Here is a 14808-nt window from a genome sequence, read left to right as displayed (position 1 = left end):
ATTAATGCATCTGGAAAGAAAAACAGTGAATGCCAGGAAGCATGCTTCCCTAGCACAAAGAAAATGGAACAGCGCACACAGGACTCATTTCCATGCTTCTAATGCCCACAAAGTAAGGTTTATCTTCTTGCACTTTCAAATTCTTAGAAACGCACAGTGGAATGAGCCCTTGTTATTGACATGTCTGAAGATCAGACACTGCATTGGCTGAGGTTTCCATTGGACTGCCCTGTCAACATAATCCACCTCGGTGAGAGGGTACCTGACTATGCAGATGGGAGGAACTTTCCTGTCGGTGAAGTAGCGTCTTCCCTAAAGTGCAACAGCAGCGCAGCTGCACCGATGCAGCATTGGACAGCAGACAAGCTCTCAGTTCTGATCCCACTGTCTTGTTCAACAAGCAGCCAAAAAAAGGACAGCACGGACTGTATTTACTCTTCCTTTAAGCCACTCCTAAGGCAGACAGCATGGAGGAAGTCTCTTTCACTTTTATATGAACACCTTGAAATAAACACGCAAGGTAATGTTTATTGCTGCTATTAAAACATTTATCAAATTAGAGGATCTGTCAGAGAAAATAATAAACACATCCCAAACTTCCACCATAGAAGGTAACCTGCCCCTTTGTGAAGCAGATTACCAGAAACTCATCTAATGGGGATCGCTCCCTAACCTTCCAAACCCATTCTCCTTGCCAGTTGATGACTCACTGGAAGGCGAGCCTTGTAAATTAATCCCTTATTGCAGCCCTGCCATAGGAGGAGAGGGAAAAACAAACAAACAAAGCAAACAGTGCATTGGGCTGTTTCCTAGTCAGAGGGGGTAACCACAGTGGAAATATAAAGGACTGAGCCTTGTTTTTTTCTGTAAGATTCCTATTCAGAATGCGCAGAAATTATTAAATTCCACATTTTCAAAGTGCAGGGGGAGAAGGCTTTTGTTGTGGAGCACAACATGGATTATGCCTCTTGTACTCTTTCGTCCCTATCCTCAAGCAATTATAACCCGCTTTCAAGCCAGACTCAAGATTTAAAACTGGCTTGCAGCCAGTAAAATTCAGCATCCATTGCCACCATTATTTGGCTACAACTTGACTGCAGGTTTTGTTGTTTTGGATTTATTTTTTAAAATCATGTTCCAGTTTTAGCTAAACTACTTGTTCATGGAAGATGCAAACAGGCAGATCTACAAGTGAGGGCCCTGATCTTGTAGTCTGATCCATACAGGGAAACCTTTGCACCAATGCTTCATCCTAGTGAAATCAGTGGATGCTATGTAGGGTCAGGGTCTGCCTGCATGGATCAAATTCCAGGACTGGGGCCAAAGTTACCAGCTTTTCTATACTAAATCCCTGGTTTTGCAGGAATTGCTATAGTCTTTTGGTAAACAGATTCTGAATGGAGACTGTCCGTGACTTGACTTCTCATGAAAAGGAACAAAATCAGAAAAACAGATTTAGGAAGCAGATATTAGGCAAACCTTCACCTCATTCAGCAGCACCTCATTTTACAAAGCAAAGAGTCTGACTCACTGACAAGCCACTAAGGGTAAAAGTAAAACCTTTCATTACAACTGGAAAGCTCATAAGAAAAGAATCAGACAAGAAACCAGTGTTTGCCCCCCAATGAAATATACCCATTCCATTTCTACAGCCTACAAACTGCAAACTAAGTAATGTCTGCCCTCTAGTGGTCCAACTGCACAGCTACCAGGCTATAAAATGCACTCAAGTACACAACAGAACATTTCTGTACACATAGCAAGTTAGCCTTGAGCATATCTGCAGAGACAACCACTGAATGGATGTTGCATTTACTCTAACTGCACAGATGTCATTACACACACATCAGAGCCAAGTCACGTACGAACACTACATTACAAGAATGAAAGGAAAGCAAACAGGCAGCACAAGATGCTCAAATAAACTAGATCATATTATGTCACACTTAATAGTTCTGCGCTGTAAGTATTAAGGGGATGGCTAGGTGACCAGCAACAAGGGTTCTTACACTCTTTCATAGCGTAGATTACATCTTGAGTCCAGTTACCCACTTCCTCTCCCATTCACGACCACCACGTGGCAGTTACAGCAATCGCTTAGGTAGAAAAGAGTATTTGTGAATGAGGTAAGTGTTTAACTCAGCGGTTCCCAGACTATGGGCTGTGACCCCAAGTGTGACCACGGCATCAACAGATGGGGTCATGAACGTGACTGAAGATACAAACCAACTACAAACATGTCAGGACCTGCTCTATAATATGGCATCCTCTGTACGTGCAACCTGGCACACAATGCACGCAAGGTCATGACACATGGAGCGTGCTGTTTTGTCAGGCACATATTCCTGTTCGGGCTCGCACAGCACCACCTGCAGCTCAGACTCCAGCAGCGAGTCTAGTGATAGAATAAGTGGGCTGAGGGGATCAGTAAGTCTGAAAATGAAGTCACGCAGGCAAAATTTGGGAACAGCTATTTCAGAAAGGACTGATCAGTCTCCTTTTGCTCTTCAGTTCATTTCTGCCTCCGCCTGGTACTTCACCCTTCCCCGGAGACGATGGGGGAGGTCTTGGGATTAAGGCACTGGCCTAGGACTCAGGACATCTGAATTCTGCTCTTAGCTCTGCCAGACTCCCCTGGGCAAGTCACTTAAGCTCCATGCCTCAGTTTCTCCTCTACAAGGTGAGGATAGCGGTAATGATTTACCTCCCAGGGTACTGCAAGAATCCATTCAGTAATGCTTCAGATGTTTTGCTATTATTGTGAGGAGAGCCATGGAAAAGCAGATATGTCAAATAATGCCTGTTGCTGGTCCCTTTTTCCTTTCCTCCCAACTTGTCCTCTTTCCTCCACATGCAGCCCAGCTGCTGGGTTCCCTTCTCCCCTGGGATACGCTGTCCAGGTTTCTATTTCTATGATTCTAAGAAGGATGCGGCTGTGCTGATCACAGAGTAGCTCCAGTTTTCTTCCAGACACAGTAGCATCTCCTCAGAGAGGCAGCTGGGCTGTCTGAAGCATCAAAGCCAGCCCCATGGGACTGGCTCACTTTGCATGGACCAACCACCAGCAAGTGCTCCCAAGAAAGTTTCACAATCCCAAACTTACCGAACAGTGCTCTTCATTGTGACACAGGGCTTGTCTCCACTGCAGAGCTAAAACTCAGGCTCTTACTTGGGTGTTGCCCCTATCCCAGCTCTCATTCACACTTAAAACCCTCTCACCCAAACACGGTGGTACTTTCAATCCAGACCAGCTGGGGGTATAGATTACAGCCAACGTGCTGCTTACAGCCCACTTTGCAGTGAGGATATAGGCTATACCACTTGAGTGCTGATAGTCCTCCAATGCCTTCCCACAATCTCCCACATACCTAAAAGGACATAAGTTCTCCCACAATTCACTGGGAAAGAATCAGAGGGATTACCTTACCTGCATCACTAAGAACCATGAGATATGACCCAAGAAGTTCTAGCAACACACTGGAGAGTGCAGCACCAGTGAGGACACAGTGACTTGAGTCTTGTTTTCCCGTGTCCACTTACAACCGAGCGAGGCTAACCATGGTGCTGATCGCCTAGGGTCCTCTCTACAGAGAGGACATACCCACAGAAGACAGAGGACAACTTCCAGGATAAATGTGAAATTCTGCTAAGATAGTGCATTCAGGTTCAGGGAGAGGGGAGAAATGAACAAACCCAATCAACTAAAGAGCAGCACTGACAGCCTCTAAGGGGAGCCCTGTGTAGTCCTCAACTAAAACAGACAAATCACAGCGCTTCAAGTTGAGATGAGAAGAATGTAAAACCTCAGTAATCATTAACCTACCCTATACCTCAGCTCCCTTTCTGCAATTTTCACTATCTCACAGGAGTGTTGCAAGGATGAAATCTATTCATGACAAAGGCACTCTGATACTATGGAGGACGGTCAGATAAATACCTAGATAGGAGTCGACAAAGGATCCAGGACCCTCTTTTGTAACAGACTTTGAAGCCCAATGTCTGAAGCTTCAGTCTTGAGACAGGCCAAAAGGTCATTTAATAAAGCTGAATTTAATCACTCAAATGAGTATATAATTGCTTTTTAGAGAGATTAATAAGAAACCCTTCATTATAGTCCAGCAACAAAAGTGTGTCACTTCCCATTTTCAAGGTACTTTACAGAAGACATGCTTTCTGAAGCAAGGCAGAAGCAGCCTGAACTAGACAAAAGTCACAGAAGTACTCCCTACCCTGAGCGGCGATCAAAAAAAAAATCTGTCAGGGTCATGAACATTGATTATTCTTCTTTAGGCGCACACAGACCAGTAAAGTATCAGAGGAGTAGCCGTGTTAGTCTGGATCTGTAAAAGTGGCCAAGAGTCCTGTGGCACCTTATAGGTTAACAGACATATTGGAGCATGAGCTTTTGTGGGTGAATACGTATCAGGTGCCACAGGACTCTCTGCCGCTTTTACAGACCAGTAAAGAGTTTTACAGCTCCATGGAGAGTGCCAGGTGCCTTCTGCAGGTTTCTTGTTATACTGAAAAGCATTTAGGAGGCTAAAACCAGCTTCAGAAGTCAGAACCAGGGTTCTTTTTCAACGTGCTCTCAAGAATCGGTGATAAGGAGATGACAACAGGGCGATAACCAAGAACACAGTTAGAAACCAAGCAGAGTTCCTCGCTGTCGATCAGCACTAACTCCGCAGCATGCTGGCGCCCATAATGTAGCTTTGTTCAACCAATGCTCTTCACAAAGCACCAAGGCGGTAACACTAAGGAGAGACAACGTTCAGTTTACTTAAAGAGAAAACAACGAGGTCTACATGAGTTTAGCCTCAGCCACTGTTGTGGGCCATTTAAGCACAGTATAGTGCAAAACAGGGGGAAAAAGCCTTCAGGAAATCAGGGAAGATTTTTTTTTTTAAAACGTGATACAAGACAATTCCACTTATCCAAAGCTCCCACTTACCCTGCATCCAAAAGGCGCTTACTCCCCCCCGACAACTCGCCTCAGCTAGTTAACTTCCCCCATCTAAACCCTCCAGACAGGGAGGCAGTGGAAGCCACCCAAGGAAAAAGGCAGACCTCAAAATAGAATCCAGATCTCCTGACGCCCACAATGACCAAAACTGAAGGTCAGTGCCAGTACGTGCACAGCTTAGGCACTAAACCATGAAACTAACAGGTTTAAATTGCACTTTCCCCAACACAGAACCTTCTGTACAAACTGCTATTTGCAGACTTGGCTACGTGCTATAACAGCTTTATCAGTCACTGGCCATGGGGTACTGCAAAGTTACAAAGTCTCTAGGGACTCATCACATAACTTTGTAATTCCCACTTACAGACCTGGAAAGAAAAGAAGCCAGAGTCCATACATCAACTTGGGATTCCTTCTATTGCCAGATCAACTGATCTGACATATTTGCAAATGTGGCAAGTAGCGATGCCTTTACTGTTTCTCATCTAGCTGCCCTGAGCACACAGCCAACACTCGATAAACAATGTCACTAAGAACTGGAATACCCACTGCAAATTTAAGAACACAAACAAAAAGCCACCAGCTTAATACATCCCACGGTACTTTGTTAATTGGACAAGTGTAGTCAACTTAATTATTTATGATAACTCTTTCAAGTGTTCTGTATTGTATTTTGTTAAAAGGTTGTGAGGTATTATGAAATCACTTCCATTTCTTAGTAAGCTTTACTAATGATGAAATCCTGCCTTTTTGTGTGTGCTTGTAAATTAGCAAACTTCCACTGAAATTAAAATACGCTTAATCTCAGGCACTTAACTATCTCTTGAATCATATACACAGTTTACATTACTCAATTTACAAAGCACCATAACGCCATGATAGAATCGCAGGTGGTATGATGGGGGGGGAGAAGAGAGGGAGGGAAGAGAACCCATCCTTTGCATTGTGGAATAGATTACAATGATATTCTTCTCATTGGCTGCTTGCCATTCTTAAGGAGATTGGTGGGGAAAGTGGGTAACAGCTGTAAGCCTTACCACTGAAGTATTCTAACATTCTGATGGCTTGTCAGTTAATTTGCTTTACAGCTCAAAACAGGAGACCATTCACAACAGTGGCAGGACTTCTCCAGAGCTTTAGTCTAAAACTCAGAAGTGCATCTTCAGCTCTTTTGCACAGAAGCCCGTAAAAGCTTTCAGACAGGTTTTCTCTAGAGATGTCTGTGCACCATTAGTAAAGGTCTATTCTTACATCAATCTATAGGCAGCTGACTTCTAGTTAGACTTTTAATCATCAGAAGGGGATTCCCCACTTGGATGCTGTCTAATACAGTACTAACACTAAAGCAAGTTCAAGAAACCTCTGGTTTCCAAATCAGAGGCAGTCCATTCATACGAGTCCCCCAGCAAACGGAGAGGGTGGAGATCAATACACAGTGCTTCCCTCTCCCCACCATTCCTTTCCATTTTAAAGTGTAATATATTCACGTGGAAATAAGTGTGGATGGTGAAAAGAGCCAGATAGCCCTGGAGATGGGGGTCCTCAATTTTTCTGGAGATCAGGTGACAAGCAGCAAAAGGACAAGTATATCCCTAGCACAATGTCCTGTTCAAAGTGCTTTAACCCTGAACCTGCAGTGACCATCACTAGAGCAAAATGGGGGAATACCGTCTACAAGCCCAATTAAATCCTTAGACCTTCTGCCCAAGAAGGTGCCAGTTAGTGCTACTTATCTCTGTGGTTCTTGTGGACTCCTCTCCCCACCAAATACTGGATTGACATGTCCACCTCATTTCATATAAGACCTCAGTCACCAGGTAGTAACCTGTAGTCACTACGGACCTGGGCTGGATTCACACTGGCAAACTATCAGTCAAGTGTTATATTCTATAAACCACGCCCTCATATTATTTTATTTATTTTTTTAACAGCTGCTACCACAAATGGCTTCATAAACATCTGAATTTTCCTTTGTTATGTGAAGACATATACACAAAGGAACAGCAAGAAAAACATTGGCAGCTCCATTTAAAGTGGGGGCAGAAAACATTTCTATTTGCTATGTTAACCAGTTTTGTTTTGTTCATAACAGACTTTACCGGTCCAGAGTGTTCTGTTCTATCTTACCAACCACCTGCCTTACCTGGAGACATCAAGCCTGGCAGGTTATGTTTAAAACAAGAAACAGTGAGAAATCCCATGGGAAGCTAAAAGCCACACACCTACACCCCACCTCGCAACCGGTGACTATAGAGTATTGAAGTAAATGTTATTTTTAGCTATCTGCGGCAGAGGCCGCTGCAACACGACTGAAGCATCTGATAGAACAGGAGTCATATCATTCTGGCCACCATAGTGTCTTTGTTACAGCACCCACCCTGTCTTTCAGCTCAATAATCTCTGGGAAAAAAAAACAGTAATTAAGAACAGTCCTCCTGCCAATCAAGTATTGAAAAACCTCATCATACTCCTTTAATCTTGGCTTCCCTGCACATAGGACAGTTATTAAACAGCAGGGACCAGAGTTTGTGTATTTAGAGGAGTATAGCTTCTCTAAACACACCTTAAACAGAGGATTTAAAAATACCATCATCCATACATATGGAAGAATTGTATACCCCACTTACTTCCTGCTTTTCATGTGAGGCTCTCAAGGCACCTCAAGAATTATCCCCATTTGTGCAGGTGAAGACAGAGGAATTAAGTAACTTGCCCAACGCCACACAGGGAACCAGTGGCAGAACTAGGAACTAGATGTGGGTATCCTGACTACTAGCCTCCTCCTCTCACCAGATTATAGTGCCTCCCAGAGAGTTTAAACTCTGAAAAGCAATAGGCGATATTTACTGTACTAGCTTCCTAACTTGTGGCCATTTAGCCCAGCAGCTACAATGGAGTCTCAAACAAATTACCCATTAGCTTGCACAGAGGAGGAGAGGGAGAGACACTGAATACTGTGGCTGCTCCAAGCACATCTTAAAAGATGGGAGCAATTGGAAAGAGTGGCATGGCAGGAACTGAAGAGGGAGAGGAATCAACTGAAGAGGGAATCAATCCTGAATAATGAAATAGAACAGAACAGAAGTTTCCTCAGCAATATCTTCAGTGCCATCTCTGAGAAAGCAAGAAGACTTCTTGGAAGAAGCTTGTGGGTACAGAAGAATCTGCACTACCCCAGCATGCATTTCTGCTTGACTAACAGCACAACATGACAGCTTCCTAGCATGCCTCACCGATCCTGAACACAAGATTATAGTCTGGACGGCTGGTAGCAATAAAATCCTTAATCGAGTTCTAGTAAAACTTCCAAGCACAGCAATTCCATCAGCATCCTCTGCTCTCAAGACAGGAGAGCTACAAAAAGGTCCTCCCAATAATTGCCAAATAAATTCCTAGTCTCAGAAGGAAGCAAAAATTCCGACATCAGAAAACCAAACGTTTTCACAGGCAGCTGAAAGGACATAATGATGCTGCCCACAAACACTTCCCCATGAAAAAAAGACAGCAAATAAACTCTGTGCGAGTGTTCAAAAATGGTTAGTTCAATTGCTATTGAAAGCAAACTAGCAGTTTGTTTCCACATTATTTCATCTCAAGACCACAGCAGAGTTTCCAAATAGCCATGGGCTTAAGATGAGATTTCCACTGCCGAAAAGAGAAAATAAGATGCTTAAACTATTTGCTTCTTAAGATCACATCATGGAACTACTACAGATAAAATGCTAGATCTCAATACTAGAAAAGACTTCTACATTTAAAAAAAAACAAAAAACACACCACACAGGATCCCAGACCAACTAATTTAAGAGCATCCAAGAAACAATGTTATTTTTTGAGTGGGAGGGACTGGATGCTGATGTAGCGTGGGTTGGGAATGGAACAGCAGAAATATACTCTAAAAATAGAATATGGCCGCTAGCAAAACTTCACCCCCAACGTGCTGACAGGAAGGACCTGAGAAGGGAAAAACTAAATTAGCTGAGTATTCCAACAATATTTTCCTTGACAGATCCTTTGCGTAGGTGGGATCTCTTCAAGGCCTTGCAAAGAAGCAGTAGGACTTGGCCCACCGTTTCCTGTGCATATTTAGGCTGTTGTGTATCACTTATTAGCACCCATTCTCCTGCCTCACTCATGGAGTTAAACCTGAAAATTAGCAAGCTTCCCCCAACCCTGACACATGGAAAATGAATACATGTATGTGCCCTGACTAGGATTTAACACCAAACTAGTCACCTTGGTGCCTCAGCACCTACCCAGAACCATGTTATTTCCATCCCTGCAGATTTTTCTTCCTCTTTGGTGGGTTTCACATCACCAGTTAGTAAGAGTACCAGGAGTCCTGTATATTCCTTTCCCTCTAGACCTGAGTGGAAGAGCTGAGCTCAATGCTATACTAAAACTCCACTATAATTGTCTACAGGGGATGCTCGGAGTAGCCTTCACTGATGATCATGAATTCAAATCTGAAGGCAGCAGCAAATCTGTCATTTTTGACTAACCACGGCAGCCAGCCAAAAGGAGCTTCCATCCCTACCCATGCGCGGGTAGTGAAGCCGGGTGACTGAAAGGAATTATGACTAATCGTACAGTCCCAGTGGCCACTTGGGTGCATTGCAATACTATTCAGAGCAGACTCTGAACATGTGCCAATACAGTCAAAACAAAAGCCAGCCATGCAGTATTGTGAAGGCGGTTAATATACAACTGGTTAAGGACAGGAATCTATCAAGTCACTAGGCTTTGAAAAAACAAAGGGAGCCAGCCTCAGCTCAGCTAGTCACACAGCACCTTCAGTTAAAAGCTCAGCCTTACCTCATCTCCAGTCAGTGCCAGGAATAGAACCCAGGAATCCTGAATTTAGTAGCACTTGGAGAATGAACCTCCTTAAAAGCAAAGTAATTTAAAAAAACAATAATAATCAAAGACCCATCTGTTTATTCTACCTCGTATTGTTTCCAGCAATGTTAACTATATAAACCAGTAGGTTTACAGAGTCACAACAGGCTGAAATAAAATACAGCCACTGACCTTTTGAGTAGAAGTGCAAAATATAACCATTCTCGCACTTGTACTGCTGAACGTTCAAAGGGGGGGGAGGTGGGTGATTCTACATGGCTCAGGAAAACGGTAATGAGATTTAGTGCTTTCCACCTCCAGGTCACTAGGGCAGTCAAGGTCAAGAGTGAACTAGATTTGTTGTAATCTGATGGCTGCTTGCTGGCCTCTGTAAAATGAGCTTGAGGTCAAAGTCCAGTTGCCAGTGGACAGATGATGGCTTTTGTGACATGGACACAAACTGGCTGCTGGTAGTCTCAGCAGAGAGGCTCAGGATGAATTAAATAACCCAGTCTGCATTGCAGCCACCCCCAGAAGAGTCCCTTCAGTGCCAGCTGAGGCATACTGGAGTGGTGACAGAAACTTGCACTGCTGCGGGCTGTGCTGTGGATAAACGGAAAGATTCCATCCCCATGGCCATCCCTCCAGCATCTATTACCAGCACTGAAGTCATTTACTTTAAAAGTTGTCAGTTGCAAGTTAGTTTAACATGGCCCAAAGCAACTTTTTTGGAGGAAAAGGGGAATAGCATGAAAAAAGCATTCACGTTACAGGCTATTACAGTGCACAGCAGTAACTTGTTACCAGGAATTTGACCATAGTTTCTATGCGTATTCACTTTGGCACAGAGAAAAGGCTGTAACCGCTCCAGCTGAGCCATTCGGGTCCAGCAGATCAGTTTTCCACAAAGTCCTAACTTGGCCTTCACAAGAAGGGCTGCTGCCATTGTTGCACTAAGATAATGCCACTGTTGAACACCACTCAATTCCCTAGTTAAGGGTGATATAATTTGTCTCTGTGAGGATGGCCCAAAGGCAAGATTTGTGGTCACGCAACTTTATTACTTCGCTTATGTCACAGCTCAATACAAACCACAAGTGAGCCAATAAATGTAATTTAATTAGAGAGACTTTTTAAAAAGGGACCATTGTATATCCAGTGCCAAGCCAAGGATAATCTTTGCTATGACTTCATCTTCTGTGATTCGTCATTTAAGATGTTAGCTGGCAGCCATGGAATGAAGTAACACCATACTTCAGTGGGATGTAAGGTGAAATGCACACAAATTTGTACTGGTGGATGGGTGAGAGAGATTGACTCCTTCTGATGAAGGGAAGATGAAATGTTTGCCAAAAAAAAAAAAAAGTAGTTTCTAGCCAGGTGGCTGCCTTTTTCTATTGCCTATTGACAATGATTTTTAGCCATTCAGAAAAAGGCCATTAAAGCCCTTATTCTATGCAGGTCTCTACCACTTGAACTGAGGCCAAATCCAGTTTGCATCACAGATTAGGTTTAACTAACGTGTTGATCAGTTTGCCTCAGGGCAAGTCATGCAGTGCCTAAGGCAATTACTCTAAAATCACCTTTTTTAAATTAAAGAACCCTACATCCTTCACATGGCAGCACAGTCTAGGGGAATAAATATGGAACGAGGAGCTACTGTATTCTAAGCCTGGTCTTTCCACAGAACTGCCGTGTGGCTTTGGACAAGCTTCAATTTCACCATTTGTAAAACAGTAATGGCTACTTGCCTGTAAAGTGCTTTGAGGATTGCAGAATCAATTCTGATCCCTTTCACCTTTGAGATCCAGACTCTCTCTGATAAAGTTAGTCCAGATTTACAACATTTTAACTGATCAGAATCTGGTCTTTGAAGGCTGCAAAGGTGCTAAACAGCATTAGTTCTTATCTTTCTGGTTGTCTTCTATCCTACCATTTGGACATTTATGGTTCAAGACCCAGAAATTAAGGAAGTACCATTTTGATATGAAAATGCAAGAGAACCAAGGCTGAAGGAAAAAAGACCAACAAATTGCGGTATGGGAACTCAGGAGAGTACTTACCAGCGTTTTCTTCCATTCCTGTGGTACGCTAGTTTTCTGAAAAATTCCTGCAGAGAGAAAAAACAAAACGTAAGTGCAAGTTGATAGCAGAAAAATCCTGAGTTTTACCAAAGCCTTAGTCTACTTTAGCTTCCCTATCAATAGTGGCTAACCAAGTCTTTAACCAACAGGCAGGTAACTGAGCCCCAGGTTAGGGAACCCTATCTGGCAATTTTGGAACAAGACAGAAACACACTGACATCCACCCCATTAGCACAAAAGTGCGACAAGTCCTATCATGGTGAACTAATTCCAGGGAGCTTCAGATTTCAGAATGCTTTGGGTTTGAACAGTTCTCTTTTGTTGCTGTTCCATTCAAACAGGCCCCACAGGCACAGTACAGAATGCACATGCATCATCTCGGCTCTCCACCTCAAATATTGCAAGTCAAAAGAGGAGACAGCAGTACGAGCAGGTTCTAAATCTGCTCCAGGAGAGCGCAAGTCTGGGAAACCTCCCCCTTTCAGCTCTAATGCAGGAGCATTAGCCATCCCATACACAAGAATATATTTGCAAGATAAAAATGAAAGTTATTAACACCACTTTAACCTCCAAGTGCCATGCATGCGGTGTGTGTTCTGCATACGGAGACTACTATGCCGTGGCCAAGTTAAAATATAAAACTACAACTTTATTAACAAATAAAGCGTCAAACACTTCTTCCATGGATAAATCGTGGTTGTATTCCCAGGGCAGTGTACCTTAACCTATAAACAGGATGGATAAAAATTGATTATGTAAAACATTAAAATTGGATCTATTTAAACTGCCTTTTTAAACAAATCTATAAAATTAAATGTGAAATTGACAATTTATGTTAAGGCGTAAAGTTATAGTCTATTAAAATAATTTAAATTAAATACAAAAAAATATTAAGCAGTATGTGTTTGCTGCCAAGTTTTGAAGAAAGTCAACCACTGAACTGGTGGAAGCCACTGGCTAAACTGGAGTGCTAGACAGGATTTTGACAGAAGTAGTCTCTTCTGCAGAGGGAGAGAGAATATTTTCTTCAATTCAGTTTATTCAACGAGTTCAGTTCAATGACTAGTTCATTTGAAGTTAAGGAAGAAATACGGAATTGAAAAAGCAGGAAAGCTAGTTTTTATTCCTCGACTGGAAGAGGAAAACAAAGTGTGAGACTATGAGATCGACAAGTTCTAAAACCTTGAATGATATGGTGACCAGAAACAATCACTTCAATTCATGACCTACAGAGAATACTTCCTTCAATAAATGAGTCAATTTCGAATGCAAAACAAGGGATCATCTTCGTTAATTTTTTCTTATGTATCCAGCACAATTAAGGGAGTTGTATTTAAATTTGAAAAAGAACCCTATTTTTCTGCATTTTTAATTGTATTTGAATTTCCACCCAAATAGTGCTGGACACAAATCACAAGTAAGAAGTTAATCTGGTAAAGAAGAAATCCATCATTTACCATCTTCTAACATAATAAAAATGGAAAAATTAAGAACCTAAATAAATGTAACTTAAGCTATATAATTGTTTAAATGACTGTGTAAAAATACAGCGTATCCTCCTGGTTATCAGAAAGAAGCACCAAATTTAGTGTAAGGGCAATTTTTAGTTGCAAATCAACATATTTTAATGGTTACCAACCAATCAGAATCAACCTTTCTTTAGGAAAAGAACTAAAAAGTACAAGTGCAAAATACGATTAAAACTGATTATTTAAATCAAGATTTTCTGCTTGCTGATTTAAGTCATGATTAAAATTAACAATTTAAATCACTGATTTAAATCAATCCACCCTTCCTATAAAAATGACAACATTTCAATGCTTACCTAGAGAGAATGGAAAAGGTCATGTTCATAGGAAACTTTTAGAAACCACATGATGGTGTACTTAGCTGAGACACTCAGAGTATGTTTCCTAGACCTGAAGAAGAGGAGCTCTGTGTAAGCTCAAAAGTTTTTGTCTCTCACCAAGAGAAGTTGCTCCAATAAAAGATATTACCTCATCTACCTTGTCTCTCAAGTCTGAATTTATGGTAAAATGGCTTAAAAATTAAAAGAAAACAGCTTTCTTACAGAGATTCTTTAAGTTCTGAACTGAGCTGCAGAGGAACGAAACAGTGCACTTTCACTGAAGTATACTTATTTATACGGAATCATAAATGTGCTTGGTGCTTTAATGCAGTTTTGTTGTAGCCATGTTGGTACAATACAAAGTATTACCTCACCCACCTTCTCTCTCGGTGTTTTCAAACAATGCTGAGTTCCCTGAGTTCCTGTGGAGAAGAGCTTGCAGTTGCCAACCACAACAGAAGCTGATGAAAACAGGGAGGGGTTGAGGAAGGATGCTTAGTGATATATGCCTTAAGGGTTACCTGGTGAGTTCAAGGACTCCACTTACACAAGTGACTTCCTAAAGGGAGAGTTTTTTAACCTTGCAAGCTGCTTCACCACTTCACACACTCCCTTCATCAATTCAATCTATGCCTTAGCACCTAGCAGCCTAAAACAGCTCTTTCAGCTCACCTTTGTCTCTTAGTCGCATCTGAAGAAGTGGTTTTTTTACCCACAAAAGCTTATGCTCTAATAAATCTGTTAGTCTTTAAGGTGCCACCGGACTCCCCGTTGTTTTTGTGGATACAGACTAACACGGCTACCCCTCTGATACTTGGTACCTTTGTCTCTGGCAGCTGGAAAGTGCTAATAGAATGTTGGCCAGACCAGGAATGCGATGAGTTTCCCCACCTTGACAAATTCCTCCATTTTAGAATGTGTATTCAGTTTGTGCTACTATCCCAAGGTAGGACAGACTATAATCTTACTCGCACCAGAGTTGGAACTGTGTTTGAACAAGCAGTTGCTAGCGGAGCTTTAAACACGGTGGCCCTGAACTATATAGACAGGGTTCAGAGTAGCAGCTGTGTTAG

General features: G+C 42.3%; 1 protein-coding gene across 3 annotated transcripts in view; it reads right to left on the bottom strand.

Moving 5' to 3' along the window:
• The window catches only part of PHACTR4 (phosphatase and actin regulator 4), a 101981-nt gene that overhangs the window by 54018 nt on the left and 33155 nt on the right, over positions 1-14808 (bottom strand). For 2 of the 3 annotated variants that reach the window (XM_077837950.1, XM_077837951.1), the window contains exon 2: positions 11866-11912. In XM_077837950.1, the coding sequence (XP_077694076.1) occupies positions 11866-11881 (16 nt within the window). In that variant the 5' untranslated portion in view covers positions 11882-11912. Of the gene's footprint in view, positions 1-9778; positions 9816-11865; positions 11913-14808 lie in introns of those variants that run through there. The other variant, XM_077837953.1, reaches the window with a different exon arrangement.

This window comes from Eretmochelys imbricata, chromosome 19 (assembly GCF_965152235.1).
Source record: "Eretmochelys imbricata isolate rEreImb1 chromosome 19, rEreImb1.hap1, whole genome shotgun sequence".
NCBI classification, from domain to species: Eukaryota; Metazoa; Chordata; order Testudines; family Cheloniidae; genus Eretmochelys; species Eretmochelys imbricata.
The sequence above is the reverse complement of the archived record's forward strand: the minus strand, read 5'-3'. Positions and strand labels throughout refer to the sequence as shown.